The sequence below is a fragment of the Sitophilus oryzae genome, unplaced genomic scaffold (assembly GCF_002938485.1).
Source record: "Sitophilus oryzae breed Bouriz unplaced genomic scaffold, Soryzae_2.0 scaffold_1442_pilon_pilon, whole genome shotgun sequence".
In the NCBI taxonomy this organism is placed as follows: Eukaryota; Metazoa; Arthropoda; class Insecta; order Coleoptera; family Curculionidae; genus Sitophilus; species Sitophilus oryzae.
The window spans coordinates 4,551,104-4,578,603 of NW_022146107.1; the positions used below are offsets into that span (position 1 = coordinate 4,551,104).

At 32.4% G+C, this 27,500-nt stretch overlaps 3 protein-coding genes across 11 annotated transcripts in view; 1 reads left to right on the forward strand and 2 right to left on the reverse strand.

Annotated features, from left to right (window-relative positions):
* LOC115877095 (protein strawberry notch) overlaps positions 1-7,451 on the reverse strand; it is a 31,964-nt gene extending 24,513 nt beyond the window's left edge. Inside the window, exons 1-6 of one of the 3 annotated variants that reach the window (XM_030893175.1) lie at positions 7,348-7,451; positions 6,461-6,601; positions 6,003-6,191; positions 3,273-3,464; positions 567-688; positions 302-437 (exon numbers count right to left, since the gene is read on the reverse strand). In XM_030893175.1, coding sequence (XP_030749035.1) covers positions 302-437; positions 567-688; positions 3,273-3,464; positions 6,003-6,191; positions 6,461-6,530 — 709 coding nt within the window. In that variant the 5' untranslated portion in view covers positions 6,531-6,601; positions 7,348-7,451. The remainder of the gene's footprint in view (positions 1-301; positions 438-566; positions 689-3,272; positions 3,465-6,002; positions 6,192-6,460; positions 6,602-7,347) is intronic. The other 2 variants (XM_030893173.1, XM_030893176.1) reach the window with 2 other exon arrangements.
* Positions 7,452-8,433: 982 nt separating this feature from the next.
* LOC115877097 (CDP-diacylglycerol--inositol 3-phosphatidyltransferase) lies at positions 8,434-9,548 on the reverse strand. The gene is made up of 4 exons (XM_030893178.1): positions 9,230-9,548; positions 9,054-9,174; positions 8,833-9,000; positions 8,434-8,773 (listed from the first exon to the last, which is right to left on the reverse strand). Exons 1-4 carry the CDS (start codon positions 9,279-9,281, stop codon positions 8,452-8,454), a joined length of 663 nt encoding a protein of 220 aa, XP_030749038.1. The 5' UTR covers positions 9,282-9,548; the 3' UTR covers positions 8,434-8,451.
* Positions 9,549-10,052: 504 nt separating this feature from the next.
* LOC115877098 (probable serine/threonine-protein kinase dyrk2) overlaps positions 10,053-27,500 on the forward strand; it is a 53,897-nt gene continuing 36,449 nt past the window's right edge. For 4 of the 7 annotated variants that reach the window (XR_004049283.1, XM_030893180.1, XM_030893179.1 and 1 more), the window contains exons 1-4: positions 10,053-10,361; positions 18,268-18,369; positions 18,499-18,683; positions 19,080-19,243. Coding sequence is in view for 5 of the 7 variants with exons in the window: in XM_030893180.1 (XP_030749040.1) it covers positions 10,272-10,361; positions 18,268-18,369; positions 18,499-18,683; positions 19,080-19,243 (541 nt within the window). In the remaining 2 variants the exon portion in view is untranslated. Of the gene's footprint in view, positions 10,362-18,267; positions 18,370-18,498; positions 18,684-19,079; positions 19,244-26,100; positions 26,408-27,500 lie in introns of those variants that run through there. The other 3 variants (XM_030893183.1, XM_030893182.1, XM_030893184.1) reach the window with 3 other exon arrangements.

Below are 27,500 nucleotides of genomic sequence, written 5' to 3' on the forward strand. Positions count from 1 at the left end.
CCGAAGTTTTCGGAATACAGTTCGGACCACCCTGTATATTATAAACGATAATCAGAATTTAAAATAAAAATTACTTTTTACGATTGATGATAAAAAACAACACACCACTTGCAGATCAAAAAGACAGAAATGCCACATGAAACTGAACAGAGTTGCCATATTTTACCTATCTCTTTTTAATTGATGTAAGAGTAATAAAGTATGTTATGACAGTAACGAAATGGTGTTTTAAGAATGGAGTGTAGTGTCTTTTCTTTTAGTTAGATGTCTCTGGACAATATAATGAAATATAATTACATACCTAATTTTAATTTTGAAGGCATATAATCCGCGTAAGTTTCTGCAACGCCCAGTTCTTCGTCGTCAACTTCTTCTTCTTCTTGGTGATGATGCATAGGTTTATTATCCATCTGATTCATCCACATCTGCTGTACAGCCTTTAAATAATTGTATTAGTACAATAAAAAATTAAAAGAAATAAAAAAAAAATAAAAAATAAATAAAACAAAAAAAAATAAAAAATTAAAAATAAAAAAAGAATAAAAATACAAAACAAAAAAAATTACTTTGTTGCTAAGCGGGCCACCCCAGGGTGGAACAGGTCCGGCACTGTATAACATGGCAGATAAATTCTGGAGAAAAGGATTTCCATATGGGTTTCCAGCCATTCCAAATGCTGCCATTTCCACTAAAAAATTAGTCAATATAAATTATTTTGTCAAAAAATCAAGTATTTAGCTTAAGGAAGAACTTAAAAATAATAAAAAATCATGCTCTGACAAACCTACAAAAATAAATTATATAATTTCATCTGCCTGTGCGTATTAAAAACATGCGATATGATTAACTAAGAATTATTATTTAACTAATATTGTAACTAATTAGAATTTAATATTCTACTTTATTGTATAGGTAAATAAAAATAATAACTAACAAATAGGTGTTTATTTATACAGTAATAATGCATTGCAGATTGAATTAAGATAAATATTAAATAATGATAAAACTTCTCGTAATTAAAATTTTATTAAATCAGTATTAAATCAGCTAAAATAGTATATGAAATGAAAAAAATATACAAGCCCTGGCCACTTGATTTCCGTGATATGTACTTTAATGAATACGACAGAGATAAATATATCCGACCAGTTGACAGGCAGAGAGATAAAATAAAAAGCGGCATACAGTGTTGCCGGTTCATACGAGAAATAAGAAATCATAATCGAAGATAATATATCCAAGCTATTCAATAATGCTCATTTCTGTTCGACAGTTGTTTAAAAATCTATTAGAGCTGTAGTAAAATGAGTAACTAATTGTGAAAAATAAAGTTCCAACCCTATATGCAATATTTTTCATAAACGCCTACTTGTGCGGTTTGAAATTTTGATGCAAAATCCGGCAATACCGCACAGAAGAAATGTATCGACCTAACTTTTATTTGTTTTTAATACATTTGATTTTACATTTACGCTGTCTACATTACTGTCTTACACGTTAAAATCCAAACCAAGCAGTTTCAATGACCAGATCGGTATAATCATGAAAAAAAATACATAAAATTAATACACAATTTAACTAAAACTGCAATGCTTTAATACCTAAATGGCCCACCTTAATCTTAATCGTTATCTCTTCCATAATAATTATTGTAAATAAAAAAAGTGAAACAAAGATATACAGGATGTTTCAAAAGAAATGCGAAAAACTTTTTTAAGTGGCGATTCCTTGGAAAAAATAAAGGGTAGTTATAATCGTTCGATCAACGCAGTGGTGCTTACAAAAAAAATATCAATTTTCATCTAAATATCGATGATAGTTCAAAAATTATTTTGAAAAAAAAAATCGAAATAAAAATAAACTCTTTTACTTATTCGAATTACCCTGTATAACAAACTATCCTTTATTCTTAACAAAGAATCGCCCATTAAATATTTACGCTTTTTTTAAAACGCCCTGTATACTGTCTGTTGCATCGCCGACCTGAACATAGAAAATCCCATGTAAATTTTAAAAGTGTGATAAGTTGACCAGATAAAAAAATATTTGAAACTTTTAAAAGAACTTCTTAAAATGAAGCAAGTTGTTCGTTTTCAATAGCTTCTACAGTTGATTGAACAAGTATGAAGATGCGCAATCTTCGTGGCATAAAACCTGTCCGAGATGTAGCTGGCGCTAACATCAGCGTGTCCGAGATTTAGTTTAGCTCTGCGCCGCTGCGCGCTGATAGTCGTTCACAGCGCAGCGTATAAAGAATATGTACTGTAGTTCTGCTTTCAGTCGACAGAGCGAGTGGTTGTCGGAGACAGTGTTGCCAGAACTACGAATCAATCCGTAGTTTTACGGATTTTGTGTACAGTACGTTAGTAATACGGATTTCCTATCATTAAAGAATTTAATATATTATATGATTGAACAAAGAACGGCGTCAGAGTTAGCTTGGAAATGAAGAACGCTGTTATTTCGCATGTAAAATATTATAGTAAATGTCAATAATAGTCATTTCCAAGCCAATTAAACGACTTTTTTCGACCATCTGAAAAATTCAGTATTTCTTGTATTTTTGTAAGAGTAAAGTTTCAACACATAAACGCGGATTTTTCTTCCATAGATATTTCAAATATATTCAATGTATTACAGATATAATACATAGGGTCAAATGTATTACAGATATTACACATTTTAATATGGCAACACTGTCGCTTTCAGTTCCACACCGTGTTCGATATGCCTTCGCTGGCCGAATTAGAGAAAATAAGTGTTTTATGCGTTGGCCACAGAACGAGTGGTGGCTCCACCGTTTTTACAAATCTCTGTACAAATTTTTTTACAAATCTCTGTAGAAGAAAATCATAATAGATTTATCATATTGTGACATAGCTTGTGATTGTTATCTTTGTGTGACAAGGATTATTTTAAATTTTCGCGTAATTTAGTATTTTTGTTTATCTCAAACCTAAATCAAAAACGAATTAGTATAATTATTCAAAAAGAACAATTTACTTCATTTTAAGTTCTTTAAAAAGTTTCAAAAATTTTTTTCTGTAAAATAAAATTGAGAAAAATTTACATGGCATACCTACGTTCAGATCGACAATACAACACACGGTAATACCCAAAAAATACTGAAGCAACTAAACTACGTGTTAAAAGTGCAACTGTGAGGCAACAAGCCACGCCCTCTCTAAAGATGCACTACGATGCGCAACGTATCATCACTCCAGTGCTTAAGGAAAATAAAGAGATAAATTCCATATAGAGTCTGCACTTACTCTGCTGCAGAAATTGTGCAGCATTAAAAGCGGCCGCTGAGGCAGACTGGGATGAGCCCCCGGCAGTACCTTGGGCAGGCGCCCCAAACATGTTGGCCATGGGACCGCCAGTGAGACTACTCAACATCGAGGCCATAGCGGCCAAGTTACTCATATTCGAGGTGTTTCCCGGGCCGCCGTAAGGGGGTCCCACTATACAGATCAATCAAATAATGTCATACACCTCTCATCCAAAAATACCCTTAAGGAACTAGTATATTGCACAAACCATAACTTAACATAAACTAACATGTATAGAGCAACCAACAATGATTGAAATGAAACTAAGAGAATTTCGGATTTTCATTGTCTTTATTTAGTTTACCTTAATGAATAATAATAGGAAATATATGTTGTATTTAAGAAATCTGTCTAAGGCTTAGATCGATCCTGTCGTGTTAAGCCATATTAAAAAAATCCAAACACGCGTGCTTTGATTAAGGCTTGATTAAGGTTTGCAGAGCTTCAGGATTTGCCATAAAATAGCGAGCAATTTGTTACAAAACCATATAAATTATATATCACTGTAATCACAAAACTTCAATCTATTTCCGTATTGTAACGGAATTTTAAATTATGTCTTTATTTTCGAGAAAATTTAGTCCAAACATAAGGCATATTTTGTTGATGTTTACCTTCAAAATCTTAAAAATAAAGAAGTCGTAATAAAATGTGCTACAATACGGATATAGCATAATTCTTTATCTTTAATTTTCTTCGTTATTTGTGTAAAAATACCTAGCCAGTTTTACATAAAACGTTAAATGCCGAACGCTTATTTTGCTACTTTTTCGGACTAGTGAAATTGGCCCTTAAGCCTCGTTCAGAATTGATTCTGAACGTTCTGATCCTCGTTCCTTTTTATTTCAGTTAAAATATGGGTAGTGTTCTTATGAAAGCCGATGGTTCCTTATAAGGCCAATCAAAAATTTAGCGGTTGGCCTTGCTAGGGTACATGGGCCTTACTAGGAACATTTTCAAATCATTAAAATATGAACACTTAGTTTTTAGTTATAAATATGTACCGGGAAAATTAAAACAATATTTTATGTTTATAATATTATTATTTATAAGGGTTATTCAACTTTTTAGCTAAAAATCATTTTGGCCTTACAAAGAACAAATCCATAAGAAGACCATTATAGGTAATTTATTCTTTTTGTAATTTCATTCTAAAACGCATTGGCAACTTATTTGTTATCAATATAATACTCATTACAATAATTTTTAAATAATTTCCATTAATATTTTTAGTTATACAATGGTTTTCAAGGAATCTTCGTTGAGTTCTTTAAAGAAGATTATAACATGTTAAGCATTTAATTTTTCGTTTAAATGAAAGAGCTTTTCATGCAGTTTTACTAACAGCAGATATTTTGATTATTACAACACTAGTTTTAAGTTAAAGAACTCATTTATAATATTGGCCTTGTATGGGGCCCTGTTCCTTCAAAGGCCATTTGGAGGAGCTTAATAAAAATTAAGTTAAAAAAAAAGTAAAAGTAATGTATAGGTTACACAATAAAACAAAGTATTTATTAATAATTTGTTTCTGTCATTTATGCAGTAAATGAACTAATAAAAACTTTTATTCGTTAGAGTGGCCTTCCAGGGCTCACCCAACTACCATATTGCTTATATTATATGTATGTACGCTACCGATTTCAATCATTGTTGATCTATCCGTATTACTAACTAAAATAATGTAAAATTACTTCACGAGCTTTTGTAAATAGAAAAAAGTGAGTAATACATTGTTCTAAGTCGTTTCAAACATAAAAGATTAACATTAAAGATTTTGTAGTACTCAAAATAATTAAAAACTCTATAAATGCAGAAAAATCAGTATAAGAGTGATGGGTAATATACCGTACAATCGAAAAAAGGCGTCTGGTTAGCTTGGAAATGACGATATAGATAATTTTACATATAAAATGACAGCGATCTTCATTTCATAGCCATCCCCAACTTCTTTTTTTTCGATCATATTGTATTAGCAAAAATGTAAAAATATATTTAAGTACATTTCAAAACTCAGTTATAAACAATGTAAATTCACCAATTACAAGTTACTCTTGGCTTTGAGCTTTGAATGCAGACAGTTAAAAAAAAAATATAGCGTAATTTCATACAAGAATTCTGTCATCATTCAAAACCTGCTTGACCAAAAAATATCCCGCTTATAAAAAATATGAAACATTAAATACATTTACCTTTATACCAAAAAAAAAATCCAACCAAACACATAACATAATTTTCACTTATAATATCACAAGAGCTTAAATTATTTTCGGAAATTTTTTTTGAGGGCACGAATATTTGAAAAATTATCCCGAGTCGAAGACGAGGGATAATTTTCCTAAAATATTCGTGCCCGAAAGAAAATTTCCAGGAATAATTTAAGCTTGCGTGGTATTCGGTAAGAAAAATTTCACACCTAAATTTGAAAAAAAAAATATTAATCCAACATGACATTTTAAAATAATTTCAATTTGTTAAGTTCAACCTTTTCAACTGTCAAAAAATTTCCACTAAAGTTTCGTGGCGCCTCGAAAAAATTTCCGGAAATTTTTTCAGTTGCCATGGTAACTAGTCAACATTAAAGCATGTTATTGGTTGAAAAGTAGAGGTGTGAAATTTTCCTTAAAATTAACCAATGTATAATATTTAAATGTTGATTTATGTACTTACTTGGTGGCCTCATCATATCATACGCACTGGGATGCATATTCATGTTCATACCTCCCATCATTTTGTTATTGGCCAGCATAGGTCCCATAGCACCCATTTTGTGTTCTTGCTTAATATCGTTCTCGTGTTTTAACTTAATATCGCGGTTTTCACCCAGAGTTGCGACTGTTGCCAGATCCTTACCCCCACCTAAGAAATATCCAAATTTACATATTTAACATGAAGCCCAATAACCACACTATCTATTTCATAAAATTTCATTTCCATGCCACCAATAAAGAAAATTTAATCAACAATTTAAACTCAGTTTTTTCTAAACTCTCTGACCACTGGCATATTCTTCCTAGATGCAACTTTCAGTGCTTGACGCATATACGGAATGGGGTATACCAGAGATATTGCTGTAGCTCATATGATAATCATGATAGCAAACTTTAATTTAATTAATAAAAACTCACCTGGTACTTCAATTTTATCAGGGTCCTCGTCATCATCAAAATCGCTGCCAGATAGCTCTTCCTCGTCCATGGTTTTCTTTGACTGTATCGATGTGAAAGAAGCCAAAAAGATAATTTCAATTTTGTAAGAAACTAAATATTCTGGAAAAAAGTGACACTACTTTTAATTTCTACTATAAGCAGGATAACTACATAGCCCATTCAGTTAATTCATAGTAAAGATTTAAGTAGACAGACATTTATGTAACTTCTATACAATATTATGATGACCTAATCTTAGGTAATACATTATATACCTATATACAGTAAAAACTGTCTATATTTTGATGTTTTTTCTTAAAAAAATCAGAAGTTACTTGAGTAATATACTGATTCAGCACTATAAAAATGAATAAAACTGCTTCAAGTATTCTAGTAAGATGCAGTGTGGATTTCTTTATTTAAAGACAAATATGGCGTAAACCAACGCCCTAATAGCTCTCCTCATTAAATAATTTAACTTTAATACCATTCCCGAAAGATATATTAGTATAAAACACTTTTAACCCCAAAGTCAAACTTTGTTTTTTTTTGTATTTTTTGGTTATGAATTTTTAAACACCAAGACCAAACGAAAAATAAAACAAGAAAAAATAAAAATCAATGATCGCTTCTACTGGGTAAAACTACAAAGGGGCAAAATCTAGAATAGGTAAAGATATATTTTGATAATAAACCACAAATAACTCATATAAAATCGAGAAAAGAAGGAACATAGAACAAAAAAAATGACAAGTTCATTTTTTCGGCCAAATATATTTCATGCAAGATCAACGTGAAGCAATTATGTAACAGCAGCATTATAAGGTCTGAGATGTTAGTTTTCTTAGAGATATGGAATCACTCACCACTTTTTTAGATCGCGGCATTTCTTGAAAAAAACAAATATACTGCCAGAGGTTTTCACAAAACACGCCAAAACGCCATACGTTTACCCATAATGCCTGTGTACAACGTTGACAAATTGTCGATCTTAAAAGATAACACAAGATTATATAAATATCAAACTATTTAATATATTGTCAAAATAACTCATCTCTTTAATCCAAACTAAAAATATCATAATAAAAAAGCAGTGCCTTATCGTAAAATCTACAAAAAATGCATATTTTCTGTTTGTAAAATTAATTCTACGTAAATTTTAGTGAAAACGTGCAACGTCCGGCAACGCCGACTAGCAGATACCAACATTGATTTCTAGGGACAAAAGAAGAAAAGACACCAAAAAGTCAGGGTGAGTTTTAATTTCGATTGTTTAGCTATCTGCCGCTAGAGGGACAATTAAAAATACGACTTTTTTGTCTTTCCCAGAACTAGCGTTATGGATTTTGATACGTTTGACCTACCCAATGAAAACGATCAATACTCCCAACAAGATAAAGTAGGGATGGGCAAAATCGCTTATTTTAGGTGGTCATATCACAGTTTATAAACAAATTTTTCGTTATTTTTAAGCCGGAATATATTATTTAGCATAATCTATCATTATTATTACATTTAATTCTCCATTTTCTTTTAAAAAATCTTGGGCTATGTACCTAATTTACTAATTATAGGTAGTATTGCTAACACTTAGGTATACTTGCCTTTTACTTGCGCATTTTTCTATCCATCGTATAACTTTATAACATACAACCAGCATACAACATAATACAGGATAATACTTATTATATAGACTTCACCGTTCTTTTTTTGTGTTGTTTATAAGAAATAAAACACAATTAACTTTATATACTTTTGAATTAGGAAGAATTACATTTATGATGGAATACATAAACATATAGTCGGTACAGAATATTAATAAATATATAAAACAGAACATATAATATACACATCAAGTACATATATACCTACAGGGTATTTTGCCTCTTAGTTTCAATAATTAATAATAACATTTACTTTTATAATTAAAACAAAATGACCAGAAACATTCGAAGAGTATTATTATAGTTTTATTCAGATTTCTTCAATAACTTCTTGCGTTCATTTACATCAATAATTCCCAGATTTTTGGCAGCCACTATACAATGTAAAAGAGAAATGAACGTTTTTGCTAGCATAATCGGTGTAGTCAAATACAAAATTATCCTGAACAAAGACAATCCAGCAATTATAGGGCCTTCAGTAAAATATAAAAGGTAGAGTGATGCAAAAAATGCTTCATTTCCAGCACACATAAAGAATAAAACGGTTCTGTTTGTATAATAAAGATTCATAATCGGATTTTCAGACACATCAATGAACTTATGGCTCTCCTTGCCTTGGAGAATCGAGCTGAAACGTTTATAAATATTATACAGTCTATATTTTTAATGAAAAAACTATTTTCTTACGTATGGAGGTATATCCAGTGACAAGCTACATCAATGCACATCGATAAAAGCAAAGGAAACATATATTTAGGATACAAGTGGGCTAGAACAGCTACAAGACCCATAGTTCCGCATCTATCGGTAAGTTGGTCTAACATGGCCCCAAATTTCGTGCCTTGATTGAAATATCTGAAATCGGTGAATGAATTAAACACTATTTTGTTGTGTTAGGTTTTTTATACCGAGCAGCATGTCCATCGAATGCATCTAGTAATGCCGAAGTAACATAGCACAAAGTCGCGACTATATAATTTGTTGGCATAAAATAAAAAGCAATAATTGCTAAAACAATCCTGGCATAACCTGCAATAAAACTGTGTTTTTAAAATAAATCAATAATTAAACGTATTTAGGATACCAATGATGTTGGGAACGAATAGAAATATATTTTCGTCAGTTTCTGAAGACATATTTCGAAGGTTTTTGGTTTTTAATACTCTTATAATTAAATTATCTTCAAATCTTTAAATTTATTGACCGTCTTCTGTTTTTGCGGCTTCTTTTGACAGATAATGAATTATTAAACCTATTTTAAGATTATTACTCAAACTACTATATTATTCTACTACAGCATAATTGTACTAGCCTGTAATAGATCTTAAAAACCTTAATATTTAAAGTAATGCGATTTATTTACACCAGTAATTTTGTCCTTGCCATTTAAAATTAGTTCAAAAATTCGGTAAAAATAATAGGCACATCTCTACTTTTTAGGAATGCCATAGGAATGGGTAAGGAATAATGTTCTTAGATTGTATAAATTATATATGATCCAGGGTAGTTTTTATTTTTTTTATAAGACCTGATAGACCTAGCCAAGAAAAGAAACAAATAAAACGTAAAAATAAGGGCAGAGAGTAGGCTAGACAAATATTTTAAACTTTCTGATCATTAAAAGACGAATGTTATTTGTTTCCAATGTTTGTTTCGATTGAGAAATGTTCTAAAATGTTTGTAAATGCTTCAACCTGTACGTAATTTTAAGAAATTAACACACAGAAACTAACACATGGTAGATTTTACTCCATATATCAACATTAAATAAAAAGCAAACAAAAATGTAGCGTAGTAAACAAGTAAATATATTTTTTTTTATTTTAAACCCATCCATTAAAAATAATAGTTTTATGGGTCACCGCTTGATGTCGCTCTCGTCGTTTTTGCTGTCATTTTCCAAAGTTTTGGAAAATGTCGAAAAAATAATGGCGGATCATGAAAATGTGATTTTCCTATTCGCGATAATTTTAACGTTTTGAACGATTAGCAGATTCGAAAATCGGTTACGTTAATGTTCGCGCGGTGCCTTTAAACCCGTTTTAAATATGTTACAAATACTGTTAATGTAGTTTCTTTGTGTTCCAAGTGAAAGCGTATTTTTCATTTGGTTGGGCTTTTTGGACATGGCCCCATTGCCCGATAATGATAAAACCGACAAGAATAAAGAGGACAAAGACGAAGATATGTTAAAGGGGGCCCAGAAAGATGAAAAAGTACGTAATTTGCGCATCTACACTTCTTAATTTCTCAATAAATAAGTACGAAAATTGCAGTGTACAGTCAGCGAATTTCTGGTAGTGTTTTAATATCACTAAAGAGTCATCTGTATAATTAGTATACATTCTAGAAATCAGAATTCCACACTCTTAAATTCCTTTTTTGTTGACATATAAGAAACCTGTTTTTTTGTTTTCATGACTTGTTCAAATATGTCTCTAATTGTAGCACAATTTACGTATTAAATTTGAATTTGTCTCATGCTGAAAATTAAGCTTTTATTTAGATGTACACTACGAGATGCGTTTCTTTGTGTTAAGTTTGTTATTCAGATATTTAATCAATATGTCGTTTTCATCTGAACTGTTTATTTTTTAAGAACTGTAAATTTATTGATTATATATTAACTTTGAATATTTTGTAAGTACACAAAAGCTGTTTTCGCAGGAGAAACAAAAAACTCTCTCAAGTGAGTTCCATGCCAATTATGAAAAAAAAATGTCCTTAGCGCAATACTCAAAATAATTCTTGAAGTTACGGGGTTTCCAAAGTAAGGTATCGATATATTAAAACAACTATGTATACAGGGCATTTAAAAATAGAATGACAGCAACGCATACTACAGAAAACCTTAAAACTTTATTATGACTTTTTTGTGACACCCTCTATATCACGAAATATTTTTAGGATTGTGTACCTTTTCGCGAGTATTTTGAGGGGAAAAAATTGTAACAGCGAAAAAATAGCCTCACATGGTCGAAAAATCAGTTTTTCGCAAATATCTTCCAAAATATCCAATTTACAAAATTTTTCTTGAAATAATAAATTGCTTAGGTAACCTATAAAAATGTTCCTTATGATTTTTTTACGTAGAATTAGTAGTTTTCGAGATATTCCGCCTCGAAGATCTCTGAATTTTCCCTCGAAGTCTTAATGCTCCTGAGATCGATTTCATAAGTGTATCATCGATTCATAGGACAAACTGTTTAATAACTTGGCTAAAATTTTATATTTTTTGATGATTCAAAGGTCATTTAAAAGGTAGAATCAATATCTATCACATTTTAGAACTTGTTTGAATTTTGTCATATTTTATGATAATAAAAAACCAGGTAAACATTCTTTGGCCCAAAAATTTTCAGATTTTTACAGACTTAATCATATATTTTCACTAATAATAGCTTATTTCTCAAGAGTTGTTCTTAGAGTCTCTTTAAGCAACTGAGAAAGTTTGAAGTGAGGAGTTGAAAATAATGATAAAAATTCAAAATTACCTGCAATATCTTGCAACTCTTTCAGAGTACCTATATTGTTCTTGTCCATTTTCTTGGATATAATAGACTACCTTCACCATTCGGTGTGAAATATCAACATCCAAGGGACTTCCTACGCCCCTGGATGGTCTAGGGACTATAATCTATAGGCTTGGTGCATTCTCCGCCGGTGTTGCCACCATCGGAGAATATCGTAAAAAACTAGCATATACAAATACGCGGGTTTAAATAGTGAGCATACGAAAAATGTATTATTTAATTTTTCTAAAAGTGTTAGGGAGCATAATTTGTGAAAATTCTAAAAATAAAAATAAAAAAGTAAATAGTATTTCGATATCTCCAGAAGGTCTAACTTGTATTATAATTTATTATTCCAGTTAAAAAAAACCTTTTTAGATGAGTTCAACTATGGTAGCCAGCATAGTTTTAATCAATGATTTGGCTAGTGAGCTAGTGAGGCATAATTGGTGCTTGGGGCTATTTCGGCTTTCGGCTATAAAGAAATGTTTTAAAGGTACATAATTATAATTTTAGATGATGTTTTCATAAAACATTTAATCACTAGTTGATTAAAAAAAGTAGACCATTATGTCTATTTAATTTTTTGATTATGTAACGAGCACTTTGTTTGGTCACTTGTTTCGTCTTGAATCCATTTTTGCTATTGATCAAATCGGTGTGAGAAATTATGAAGCTATAAAATGTTGTTTCGGGAGAGTTGAATATCCGGGAAAGTTGAGTTATTGAATGTTATTGCACCTAACAACGCTCTAATTACGCTCTCCTTTACGCGTTAACATTTTTTCGGCAATTTTATTAACATTTGAAATTGTCACAACACAACACGACGCCTAGTTCGAATTCTTTTTCACTTATTTTTTACTACCCGAAACAGCGTTACATCACACAAACCTCGTACCTGACTGTTTTGTAGTTTCAATAACTGCACTAGCAAAAAACCAAAATACTTAAATATTATAACAAAACCACGGTTTCAATATTATTTTAATGCGATCAACATGACGGCGCGCGGCGGCGTGAAATAGGTAGGGATGATTTCAGATTTTTTCCGTTGAAGCGCTGCGGTCGGAATTTGTTGAAATAAACTGAAATGCACCAAGCCTATGAACCATAAAACATCTGTATTAAACTTTTTTTGATATCTTTGACAACAACGACGATATTGGACTTCCTTGCACTCTTGAGCCACCCTGTATACTGACAAAATTTAATATCAATAGAAACTGTTGTTCTCCTTGGAGCCTCAGCGTCATTATTAGGGTTACCAGATGAAAACTTGTCCGCACCGGGCAAGGCTTCCCAAAAGTCCGGACAAAATCCGGACGTCGCGTCATAATTTTTTTGCGATATAAGAGCAAAAATGATATATTGTTTTGGTTTTGTTGGTAAAAATGATACATTTTGTGGCGAGGCTGTGGAGTGGACGTTTGACATACAGGCGAGGTACCATAGACTTAAAATAAAATATAGACTGAGCATCTCATTCATAAATAGCTGGAACATGCGGCCAGACACTGTCTTGTTATTGTTGTGTTATTGTTTTAGGTTATAACGAGTGCGACACGAGCGATAGATAGGTTGTCTCTGTCGTAACGGTCGTTCCCTGACGACTCTGCCGAGAAACACAACACTGTCTTTCGTTTCTCAAGTACACTTGAACTCTCCGTATCAAAGCCGGGTAATTTTTTTATTTTAATGAAGCTATAATTAAATTAAAAATATATCGTATTTAAACTTTTTTATATTTTATTAAGATTTAGGACAGGTTTTTTAAATAAAAGTTTAGAAAAAACAATTTAGAGTCCAAAAAGGATAAAAATAATAAAATACACGTTATAGAAGAAATGTTATAATCGAAGTTAGGTAATTTTTGAAATTAATAATAAATTATTAATTTTAGTCAAACATTTACAACCCCTAATATTAATCAAAACAGGATCTATTCCACAGATATAATAGAATCGGCGACAGGGAGAGAAAAAAAAATATGATTGTTGTAATTTTTTTTCTGGTTAAGTGATGTCTTATTATGTAAATTAGAGAAAACATAAATCTGTTCCATTAAAGCAAGGACGGTGATAGGAAGTGAATAAAATAAAAACTAGGTACATTTATTTAACTCGGTACTGTCTTTATTATACCGGGTGCGTCTCAAAAGTGGCTCATCCCCATAATTTTTTTATATTTTCAAATAAAAAAACAAGATTTAGTATGTTAGTATATGAAATAAATTAGGATTGATTGACGCATTCAATTGTTTTTGGTCACTTCCTGTTTCACCGGAAATGACTATAACTTTTAATTTTAAACGGCACCCTCGGTATATTTCTACTTTATTCGATAGAAAATGACACTCTGAATAGAATGACATATCATATGTCAACTTTTGACATTTTCGCATATTGTTTAATTGTAATTGTAACACGCGGTTCATAACGACAATTTGACTCGAAATACCAAGTGTGTGGTATCAATATATTCATAAAAAAATGCTTTTTCCAAATACGCTAATGAGTCACCCTTGTTCCATTTGAAAAAATTGACATATGTATGATTAAAAATACGATTTGTACATCTTTTAACCGGCCTAGACAAGACACGAAACCTATTAGACGATCAAAACTATTTTTCCATGGCTCCTTGATTAAAACTTAGTGGATTGAAAAAAAGTTGAGCCACTTTTGAGACGACCCGGTATATTAAAAAATATTGTTTCATAATGTAATATCATTTTAAAATTCTTGTATGTTATTTTAGATTCTGAAGATAATTTTAGAATAAACCGGAATATATTTTTAATAAAAACATTATTAATTATTAACAGGGTTATAATTATGATTTTGTTACAATGTAAGTAAGTAAATAATGTAATGTAAGAGAAAAAATTCAGATTTTACATTTTACTAAAATATTATCTAAATAAGCGCCTTTCTACAACAACGCCACTGACTCCCAATGGGTAAATTGAGAGTTGCCTACCGGTCAAAAGTCGTTTCAAGACTTAAATGGATTATTTAAGTCAAATTTCTTGCAAATTTGGCACTGGCGAACCATATTTTATAGTTCTTGAACAGAAAAAGTCAATAAAATAAACACTTAAGCACTACAAGCTAAGAAAATGCGTTAATACAGCCGGGGAGATAGCGGCAACAAAGCTTTACCGCACACGTGCGACACGTACTACAAGGTAATAAATGAATGAATAGGCTCCCTCGCCTCTAATCGGTGTTGTCATATTGTAAAGAACTTATCCTTTTTAAACAGTATCCGACTTATAATTTAGTAGTATAAGGACTATTTAATACATCTATGGAATATTAAAACCTACTTTATTAAAATGTAGTATTAATATCTCAATATATGTGTATAACAAGAAAAAAAATATTGATAATATTAAAGACGTGAGAACATAGGCTGGATGAGGAAGGCTCGGTCGACTGTACCCAGAAGTAAACATGTGTACAAAAAAGGTTGTTTGTCCGCGTTGAGATGTAAATAGTGTAGTCTATATTTTATTTTAAGTCTATGCGAGGTACAAAAATCATTTTTACTCTGAATAGAACATGCTATTTTTTTTCAAACGCCACAAATAATTTTTTAAACAATTTCAAACGTTCTAAATAATATAAAAAGATTTAAAAGTAATACCTTGTAAGTAATTATACGTATATCGAGAAACTATGGTTACGCTTGTTGAATATGACACAGAGAGAAACTAATAACTAAAGTGAGAGAGTTTGTGGAATAGGGCATTTCGTAGACAAGTTTATTTTGTCACCGCGCATCCCAGACGCGCATACCGTTTAGGCGGTCAAAAAAGGAAGTTTTCAACTTTGCAAGTTAAACATTTGACAGGATTAATTAGATTGTCAGTAGCTTTTTCTATTTCTTAGTTCTAGAAGGAGATAACTAAAATCTGTTGATAATCGGAGCAAATCGGAGTAATAAATTGTTTTTGATTGAATGTGCCTGTTCTTTTAGCTTGTCAGAAGAGAAGATTATTGTCATTATTGACTATTTCAGATTCCACTATTATTCGGCATTTTTCTAATTTTTGTTTTGTGGTTGAGACCCAGACAAAAAGTTTCTTTTAAAGGTAAGTTTTATCACGGTAATTATTTTAACATACCTAATAGCACAGAATATCTAGCTACGCAACAGAAGCCTCGTTACATGTATAAAGTTGTAGGTAGCAAAAGGAGACAGGCTTTTAAAGCCTGTCTCCAAATCAGATATTTTGATGCGGTAGTTTCGCTACTACATAATAGAGGGCAATAACTTTAAAAGAAAACAGTTTTCTACAAACAAAATTTAAAAGAATTTTGTGCAGTGTTGCCATTGTGTAATTCATATCGTAATACTTCCTGATAAAGCCTACATTCAAATTTGCTATATCATTTAAACATGTTAAAATAGAGCAGAGCTGTTTTTTTCAATTTACCATGTTAGTTGGAATTAAATCTTATGAGCTAAATTACAATCACTTCCTGACGTTTGATTGTATAATTGAATCCTGAATTTTCATTGTAATTCGGCGACAATATAATAAGTATTGTTCTACTATTATGATACCACTTCCTGACGTTCGGTTGTGTTCATACCAAGTTCATATCGTATAATCAGGAAAAAACGGCGTTAGCGATGGCTATGAAATGAATATCGCTGTCATTTTATATATAAATTTATATGATAAATGTCATCGATCGTTCTTTTCCAGCCAACTAGACGCCGTTTTTTTCGGTATCATACGGTATTTGATATATACTATTTTTCATGACATTACAATATTATGGTACCATGAAGCATATCAAGTGATACTATAATATAGTACCATATTACGATACATGGCGTTCGATTGGGCTGAAACTTGATATACTATATCTTCAGTGACATTGTAATATCATGGTACCAAGGAGCATATAAAGTGGTACTTTCTATAGTACCATATTTGATGACATAGCAATATTAGGTACATGGCGGCAATAGGGCTTAAACTTGGTATACTACGTATTTTCGGTGACATTGTAATATGATGGTACTATGATGCATATAAAGTGGTACCTTAAAATAGTACCATATTTCAATACCATTTTCTGACGTTCGATTGAGCTCATATATATTTTTGATGACATTGCATTATTATGGTACCATGAAGCATATCAACTGGCACATTAAATTAAGTTTTGTAATAATATACTTAAAACTATTTTAATAGCCAAAGGAATAATTAATATAAGTGTATCTGACAAGAAAAGAAGACTAGAAAGAAACATATACTGCATTAATTATACACAGTAAAAAGAATGGGATGCCAATTCCAATTCAAGTCTTTTTGAATCTGGCAACTGTGCATATTTAGCCGAGCTACAAGGCAGTCGACGAGCCGTCGATCCAAAACCGAAAGTTCAAAATTTCTAATTATATTCTGATTATGATATTGTCGCGCCATCTAGTATTCTATTTGTGCAATTTTAGCTCTTTCATTTCGAGTATTTTTCTGTTGCGTAGCTAGATATTCTGTGCTAATAGTAATAGTGAGTGCACATAATAATCGTACATTGCTAATTTAATTTTTTTAATTTAAAACATCACATTCTTTTCTGATACTTATGGAACGACTAGGTGTTATACCTGGTATTATTTCCAGTAATACAAATTATTTTCTTTAACTGCTAGGTTCTTGTTATAGAATAAAGACTATCAAAAACATTGAATACCTACGAGATACCTACTGATACTCTGTGCGAGCTCCCAACCGTGCTTCCCTGTTCACTCCCAACCAAGTTAGATAAAAAAGATACTGAAGGTTGCAGCCTTGAGTTGGAGTATGGCAAGGAGTATGGAGTTAAATAAATTATTATGTTCCTACACAGTATTTTATTTATAGGTTTTAATGCTTTAAAGTCTATTAATAAATTTTCGTTGTCAACAAAATAATCTAAAAAAACTATGAAGATTTCTTATTATAAATTTGAAAGATTAAGATTCGGTTCAAATATATAAATTTTAAATTTTTGGCGCCAGTATATAGGTATGAATGCAACCTACTATATCGATAATGCGCTCATAGTTCGGGTTAGACGCCAAAGGCCGCGCCACTAACACAGTCTTCAAAAATTAACGTTGATCGGTCTCTCTCACTTTAGTTATTAGTGTTCTCTCTGATATGACACTATGATGTCAGTTTTAATGCTTTTAAAGCACTTTAAAAGTGCTTTACTTTTATGCCTAGGCGATATAATTACTTTTTTATGTTGTCAATCACGTCGCAAAAATTAATACTTTTGGGACGTTTGAAAAAAAAATACATTTACAACTTTCAAAGCTTAAAACTTACGAAGTAAAACAATGAATTTACGCTGCTGAATTTATCGACGATTTTTAAAGTAATTAAATTTATTAAAACTAATATATTATTTTGCATTATTGTAACATTTCTCAATGGAACATTAAAATCCGGACGCTTATGAAAAATCCGCCCAAACTCAACCGGACGTAGTGAAAATCCGGACATGTCCGGATTAATCCGGACGTCTGGTAACCCTAGTTATAATAGAGCGCCACCCTGTATACTTACATAAACTTACCTTCTATGTTTTTTTTTCAGACACTATCTAATCTAAACGACAGGGAGCTCAAAGCTCTGCTAGACGAAGCCATAAACTACAAGAACCCCAAAGATCGGGAAGGAAAAAGTGAGCTGTTTAATGTAAGTGTTCTAAGTAATCTTAGTATATAGTAATTGATGAAAAAGTAATCTCTAAATATTATACTGGATAAAACTTATTAGGACATTACACAATTATTCTGCTCTATAAAAACCTTTTACACATTCTAGGACCTTCTTCTGCAGGCTGAAGAGACTGAACGTATAGCCAGGGCTACCTCGGCTGGGGGTTCCGAGTTGGTGAGGCATTGTAATCCACAAGCTCGTAGGCACAGGCATAATGGGGGCGTTAGGGGTAGAAGATACGGTGGACCAACCACGTCATCTAGTTTAATGGGCAGATCTGTTAGCGAAAGGTATTTTTATTTATTTTTTTATTGGGTCCGGACAGTGGATTTTTAAGAAAATAAAATCGTCCTCGAAAATATCGGTTTTAATTATTTTTTTTTTAATTTAAAAAAAATTGAGGAATATCGAGTAAATTTTTAATTACAGAAATAAAATTGTGTTACTATTTAACGCCATTTTTTTGGTTCTTTTACGTTTTCATAATACGTAAAAAATGGATTTAGAGATAAAAATGATTTTTAAATGGTGCAAGTAGTAAATGACGTCTAGAGATTAACCTCGCCAAAATTATCAATTGTCATTTCCTAGCCGTCTTTGACGCCGATTTTTTGAAGCGCTATGTTTATAGAAGTGTATTTTTTAACATTTTATATATTATAATTAAGTATATTTCTTTTTTTCAGAGGTACACATGGAGGATCCCTGGATAACCTGGCAAAAGAGGAACTTTATGAAGCTACCTGTAGGCGATTGAGAGGTGCTAGGAAATCTAGTACTAGTTCTAGTGGGGCGTCTTCGAATTACGGAGGAAATCAGATCAGAGTTAGCGCTAGACAGAGGGAAGGGGGTAAGTTGTTGTTTTTGTTGTTATACAAGTGTGTATTATATGATCAAAAAGTTCTGTGTTGCAAAGAGCTAAAAGTTTGATAGATTTAGCTCTTTTGATAATTTTTTTATTATATTCAATGCGTATAAACATTTTTTACTATCCCTGCATTTTCGCAACACCAATAGATCGTCACTATTAAAAATATTTTTTTTTCCACAAAAGAACCTTATTAAATTCTTGCACAGCTTCTGATGAACTAACTTTTATCTTCTCATTATTTTTCTCATCATTGGCTTGTACCTTTCTGCAGGTGGATGGCTTGAGGCATTATCCAACAATATGGTATTTTCAGATAATTTTTTTTTCTTTTAAAAATTTAATTAAAGAAGGATCTGTGAAATCAGTTCTCAAAAATTGCAGAAGTTATCCACGCATTTTTCGAAAAATCGAAATCGACAAGAAGAGCAAAATTTTTGAAGCACCTTGGTTTTTTTTGCTTTGCCTTGCCTAATACTAGAGGTCTAACCTTATATTCTCCAGTAGCATTAGTACATGCGAGAAAAGTAAGCCTTGCTTTTTCCGCTTTCCTTCCTGGTGCCATTTTTCATCATTATTTGTTATACCGTATGATCGAATAAAAACGGCGTCAGCGATGGCTATGAAATGACGATCGATGACATTTCCCATATAATTTTTAGTGATGTTAATATTTCAGAAATTTTTGATTGTTGCAGAGGAAATTTCCGAAACTTTCGGAAATTTTACAATTTTACATGTTTTTTGTTGATACAATAAATTGAATACTTTCAGGCGCCGAGCTGGTCCCATCTCCATAGGGTATTATAGTAGTAGTATATTAGTACTGTATTCGTCAGTTTCTATTTCCAAATCAGATATATTTGATGTATCATATATATCTGTACCTGTGTATTTGATGTATCATATATATGGACCTCTACCTCTACGGGTTCTAGTGGTTCTGGAGGAGTTTCATGTTGTTGAATATCATGCTCCATATCCACTTTTTGTTTTTGTAGTAATAATTTATTGTTATGAGCTACGAACAGTTGGTAAAGACAGCAGAGCAACAGCTAAATATTTCAACTGAGTATTTTTACACATTGCTTGCCACCACTACTAAGTCTACTCCACTACTGTCTAAGTAGTCTACATTTTTAACTGACATCCAAACGTAGTAGAGGATCTGATCATAAACCTTCAGAATCTCATCATAAACCCTATTTGGCGTAATATTTCGTTACATCTGTAAAAATGGCTTCTTTATTATTGACAAACTGAGGATGTTTGTTGGTGATATTGTTGATAAATTCCATAGCGGCTATGTGTTCTTCATTGTGCTCAAGGTGCTCTCTCAGGAAACAGAGGGGTCCAAGAGATTCGCGGCAAAATGCATTGGTTTAAGAGCCATATGTTTTCTATTTTGTAAAGTGGAGAAGCATTATTTTTCTTCTGATTTAAGAATAATCATTGATACATACTTACATTTTCGTTAAATTTTTGCTCAATGTCTTGAATTTTGAACAGAAATTTATTGCAAAATTCGGATTTTTGCGAATATTCGCGATTTTGGGACCGAATATTTCGGAAATTTCTGAAATTTCCTGCAAAATTCGAATGGAAATATTCGCTACCAACATCACTAATAATTTTACATATAAAATGACAGCGATCTTTTTCATAGTCATTGCTGACGCCGTTTTTATTCGATCATACGGTAGTATTTACGAAGTCAACTGGAAGTAGGTACAGGGATTCTTAATTTGTTTGTCCCGACGATGTCGATAAAGACAGTGCCGAACTGAAGAGTCCTAATCTATTCCAATGGACTTCGGAAAAACTATACTAGTGTTTTCTCGGGAAGTAATAATTTCCAAAAAAAGAACAGTTTCGTCTGCGTTATAAATCTGATCATTTGTTAGGTTTAGTTTATTTATGATTGATCGAAGATTTTGTTGAAAAGGAGTTACTAACTTGGATTTGTCGATAATTTTTCACCAGATATTTTCAGAAATTTAATCTCTCCAAAAAATCCTATATGGGTATTATTTTTTGTAAACACTTCTGCGTTAATCCAAACGGAAACTACTTGTCAGAAGTTAGGTTTACAGATATACAAATTTACCTTTGATTGCCTTTTTTATTTGGAAAGATGAATCCGCCACATAGGTATAGACATTTTTTTTCAGAAATTTAATGTTAAATCTGGGTTTAAATTGTTTGTTGTAACCTTGTTGTAACCAACCGTCGTCGCGTCGCTTGCCGAAAATCCGTCAGTTTAATTCAGAATCTCATTTAAATATTTTGCTTTAACCTTTAAAGGTACGCGCACACTGACCAGAGCCGCACGCGCCGCATCGACCGAAAAAAAATATTGTTTGCGTTACTTCAATGAAGGTGCGCACACTAGCCAGAGCCGCACGAATCACATCGACGAAAATGCGACCAGCATTGTTGGGCCAGAATGATTTTCATTAAATGCGGCTAGTGTTGCTGACGTCACACTCAATTCCTTCCACTCTACGTAGCGTAGGTAGCCGAAGAGGAGATTAGAAATTCAATATGCTAAGAAAGTTCGCAAATTTTTCATGGCTCATATTGAAATTTTTTTAATTCATCCTCAATTAAATATGGAAATAATGTGGATTTTTGCCAATATTGTGAACCTATAACCACAGATTATACAGATTATAATCTTTGTTTTTTCTTTATTGTTTTTCGTGGTTGCAATTTTCGGAATCGGGCAGTTAGGTGACTAGTTTGCGCACATAGCACGCCCACTTATGGCCTCTAAAATTGTGCACAGCGCCTGACCGGCACAGTTATTAGAGAGATATCGGAAAACCGAATAGCGTCATGCGGTATTTACGCGTACCTTATCATGGTTACGATATGACGTTACACCCGCTAATAACGTTACCGCCTGACGTAATTTGCGGATCAATTACACCAAGCGCTCTTTCTAAATAACCTCTGATAACGTTTAAAAATTGCTTAAATGGGCATGTGCGGGTATTTGACAACCGGAGCCGGCCGGCGAGATCTTTTATTTTAGGTTATATTTGAATTGTTTTGAATTAGTGCTTTAGTTTTATTAGGTAATTTGATATTTAAGTAGCTGGGATTAGTTTTAATTAAATAAATATGGCCCAAAATATGGATTCCACCTCTTCCGATACTAAAGAACCTATAAAGAGTCTTAGGTTTACAGCAGATGACGACTTAGCCGTTCTAAGAGAATTTGTTGCTTGTTGCCCTAAACCCACTGGCAGACGTTGAACAATAAAGCACTGGAAATAAGCACTTTAGCCCGTTAGTTTTAAAATAACTAGTAAACAAAACAATTTCAAAGTTTTAAATTCAAACTTAGGTTAAGTTTAAATAGCGGACGCGACGCGATCAGAATTCTTTCCGATCCGATAACTATAAATGAAGAGAGTTAATACCACCTCACGTAAAGGAAATAACACCTGGCCTTATTAACGTCCATGCACGCTATTCGGTTTAGCGATATCTCTCTATTACGCTGTTTATTGTTATTTTACGCGAGTTTATTTTTGCGCACAGAAAATTTGACTCGTTTGCACATCGTTATAAAAAACAACTTTCGTACCACGAATTAGGGACAAGATTTTTATCTGTATACTTATAGGATACCTAATCTGTGCTATAACTTTCGATTCTTTCTCGTGATTTCTTCTTCTTCTATTAACAAGGAGCTCATAATTATTTCTTGTTCGTTGTCATTTATTGTCGAGATATATTAAAAAATCACCCCAGACAGGACTCCGGAAGCGACTGATGAGAAATTCGATTGGCAAATACGGGTGTAGTAGGGGCAAAAAGAAAGAAAATAGCGAATAATGCGGCGCGTTCGGTACAGCTCAGTGTGCGCGCCAAGAAAAAAAAGTGCGATCCGTACGGCGCGTGCGGCGAGTGCGGCTCTGGTCAATTTCAATTTCAATTTAGTTTTACGGCCACAGCTCCAGGACTATCCGGCCGGGTGATAGAATATCTATCCTTTTTTCTTCTTCAATCTAAGACAAGAGAAGCTCGTAAAAGCGTCCGACTCGAAGTCGTTTCTCTTGAATATTTGTATAGTTTTTCAATTTAACAAAAAAACTTCTTATATCAATCCGATATAAGAAGTTTTTTTGTTAAATTGAAAAACTACACAACTCTGGTCAATGTGCGCGTACAGTACGTCTGCTGGATCTGTGTCTATGAAAGGAATGCGGATAAAAACATTTAAATAAACAGCAATATATTTTATACGTCGACTTGACGAGTACGTCACCGCAAATCGCTCCGGCCACTCATTTTATTGGCTACTTGCAAATTTGTCGAATTTTTATTGATGGGACGCGTCTTCTAATTTTTTACGAAAAACATCGAGAGAATATCGTTTCCCCTCTCACGGATGCCCCGTAGCTACAGAACGGACAGACGTACTGTACATTAATAGTTCAGAAGTCACTGGAAGATTATGTGATCTTTGTGTACAAAACTATTCGTACAGTTTCTTTCGCTACTATGTTTAATAAAAAATAATGGAATGAGTGTTACTTACCTCGCAAAAAAGTATTACATCGCTAAGTTTACTGTGTGTGCAATAAAAAAAATAAAGTTTATCCTAAGTTTAACGATGAGGTGTGCGGGTAATAGTTAAAACAAATACTTTGAAATATGGAGAAAATCCCAGAAATTTGCAATATTAATGCTATACTTGTTTTAATCAACTAGTGCTTACATTTTTTATGAACATCTTCTAAAATTATAATTATGTACCTTTTAAAATTCGTTGTAACCGAAATAGTTCCAGTTGTCTCCGCTAGCAAAATTGGTGCGTAAAACTATGCTAAAACCGTAGTTGAACTCATCTAAAAAGTAGTCCTTCTGAAGATATCAAAATATCTACTTTTTAATTTTTATTTTTAGAATGTTCATAAATTACACTCCCTAACGCTTTTAAAATAATTTATAATAAACTAGCGTGTACCAGCGACTTCGTTCGCATCGAATTAATCATTTGTAATGGTGATGATAAAGCAAAGCAAGAATTTCCATTAATATACAAACAGGATAAAATTTTCTCACATTTATGTCAGCATGAGAAAAAACAATATGGCGATATTATTATATAACTTGGTAATATTTGAGGGGCAGTTTCATCTCGTTGGAATTTGACTTTCGAAAAATCCGTTTGCCAAAAATAAGCTTTTTACGTCAAGCAGTTTAAGCAGAATCGTGGTTGAGAAATTACCCAACTTTTTGGAACACCCTGTATGATTTTTTAAAAAATTTCAAAATATGTAAAAAAACAAATAAATTATGCTTGTCCAAGCGTTTTCCCGAAAAGACTAACCGTTTTTAAATAACAAAATTGTAATATTTGAGGGGCGTTTTCACCCTCTTGGAATTTGAGATTCGAGAAACCCCTCCTTATCGAACCTCTACACCCCACAGTCAATCCGTTTGCCAAAAATCAGCTTTAAACGTCAAGAAGTTTAAGCAGAATCGTGATTACTCAATGGTCATATTTTATGAAACACCCTGTATAAATTTATAAAAAATTTTAAAATATGTAAAACAACAAAATAAAATATACGTGTTTAAGAGTTTTTCCAAAAAACTCACCGGTTTTTAAATAAAAAATATTTTAATATTTGAGGGATAGTTCACCCCCTTAGAATTTAAGTTTCGAAAAATCCCTTCTTATCGAACCTCTACACCCTAAAGTCAATCTGTTTTCCAAAAATCAGCTTTTTACGTCAAGCGCTTTAAGCAGGATCGTGATTAATCAAAGACCAGATTTTTCAAAACACCCTGTATACATCTTTAAAAAAAATTAAAATATGTAAAAAAACAAAATAAAATATACGTGTTTAAGAGTTTTTTTGGAAATTTGACCGTTTTTAAATAAAAAATATTGTAATACTTGAGGGGTGGTTTCACCCTCTTGGAACTGGAATTTCGAAAAATCCCTTCTTATCGAACCTCTACACCATAGAATCAACCTGTATGCCAAAATTGAGCTTCTTACGTTGAGTGGTTTGAACAGGATCGTGATTAATCAGTATGTCAGTCACTTAAGGATTTTATATATTAGTATAGATTTTTCGTATACTCGATGGTGGCAGCACTGGCGGAGAATGCACCAAGCCTATAAATAATGAAATATTTCGGTGCTAACAGTAAAATGCTTTTTTTTACCTGAGAAAGGGTACTTTCCTTCAATTTTATGTACCTGAAAAGAACAAACAATGAAAATAAGGTACCTATGGACAGTGTATAGTTGTAAACATTAATATTGGGACCCTTGATGTTATTAGAAGTAGTTATCTCTATTATTATTTTTCTTTAATTTCTCACCTTTAAGGGCCATAACACTATAGACTTTTTCTACGAAATTTCCTATTTAAACCTATTATAATTTCTGTTTGTGTTAAGTCCCAAGCTTACTTACAATAGGACTTTTATGGAAAGGCGTCAAAAAGATATTTTTGTAGAGTGCTGTTCGCTAAAAATTATGAATGCGTCAGAATTTTTTTATTCGGCAGACACGTTGAATATTGAAAATATATATTTGAATCACCCTATATATCTATAAAAATATGCCTTATATAACCGCCTATTTAGAAACGTCTGGCCGGTCACTTGCTATTTAATTATTTATTTATCTTTTCAGTTAGTAAAAATATGTTAATTACTTATAAATTTATCAAGTACTATTCGTTCAACCCTCGTACATTGAAAACAGACAAAACAATCCAAACATTTCAAGGCCATCTCGGAGTCGATTCGGAAATCAGCGCGCAGGAGCGTCAGCGATTAAATTTGACAATTGCATCCGAAACCTAACCTAAAAATTCCACTTTTTTCGCCCTGTTTCTTTCGAAGTCATTTCACAACGATATTTTAGCAAATTCCGGCCCTAAATGGGGCCCTTTACGTCTAGAATGTAACTAAACTAGTGCTAGTATTTATGTTTGTTAAAGTTTACGGTGATTTAAACAGAACCGGAGTGTTTTTCGCGAACCAGAACTTTGTCGAACGAAAACTGAAACGTCATGGCGGAGAACCATCTGAACTCGTCGAAAAATTCGAAGGAAAACCGTAGGAAAAGTGGCGATTTGGGGTGTGTGATCGCAAATCAGGTGAGAAGTAAGTGACAGAGAACGTACAGGTCGAAGAAATTCGTTGCCGAATCGCGATTTAACTCTTGTGACTTGATCGATAAACGGTGGCCCATGTCACCCAGTTTTTTTCGCTATCGGGACGGTTTTTGAATTTTTGAGCTTATGCAACTATATTTGCATCGATTTTCTTTGTTTTTACATATGCATTTTTTAGTATTTTACTAATATTTTCGTAATTTAACATACAGAAAACATGCCTCTTTAAAGCTGGCGTTTTTTGCTGTATGTGGCAAACAGCTGATAAGGATAATGGTATTCAGATCGCGTGCATTTTTTGCATACTATTAATACCCAAGTTAAAAGTGTAGATACATCATAAATGTGATTAGGATTTAAAAAAAATATTCAGCAAGTTGGCTGTTTCTTTCATAATTTGCTACCTATTATTTTTAAATTACCTATTGAAACTTTACTATAATATTGTGCTGTTTTTATTTTGTTAAATACTGTAAAGGTCGGGCTACACTGTTCAATCAAAATATGTAAATATAATATACATATACCGGGTGGTGGCGTCGTCGTTGGAAACCGGAAATTCCATGCTAATTTTGCGCTGTTTCAATTTAAAAATATATGCAGTTTTTCTTAAATTACTTAAAATCGACTTGTTGAAAATTGTTCAAATTTGCCATGTGAATTCAGCATATGCAGACCTTTAAAACCTATATTCGACTTTGCTGTAAAATTGACAGGTGAGCCAATATTTGGACAATTTAAAATTTGCATGGGATTTCCTATGTTTCCAACGACTTTATGTACCGTCTCTTTCGTGGAGGTTGGCTCACATCACATTGGCAAAATCTTTACGATTCTCGGCTCGCTGTTAGGTATATTCTCGGCTCTAGATAGTTTCTTACTGCTGAGACCTCTTTTTCCTTCAGTTTTTCCCTTAACTATTAGTTGTCCGACGTGGTATTTTTCATTTCTCAATATATGCCCTAAATATGATGTTTTTCTTATTTTTATTATATTGAGCAATTCTCTTTCTCTGCCTATTCTGTTGTAAACTTCGGTATTTGTGATATGGGCTGTCCATGGAATTTTAAGCGTTCTTTGAT

Coding starts and splice junctions, on each gene's coding strand:
- LOC115877097 (XM_030893178.1), bottom strand. CDS start 9,281: ATGTCTTCAGAAACTGACGAAAATATATTTCTATTCGTTCCCAACATC. Junction 9,175..9,229: donor ATTCGTTCCCAACATCATTG/GTATCCTAAATA, acceptor GTTTTATTGCAG/GTTATGCCAGGATTGTTTTA. Junction 8,774..8,832: donor CACTGGATATACCTCCATAC/GTAAGAAAATAG, acceptor TAAACGTTTCAG/CTCGATTCTCCAAGGCAAGG.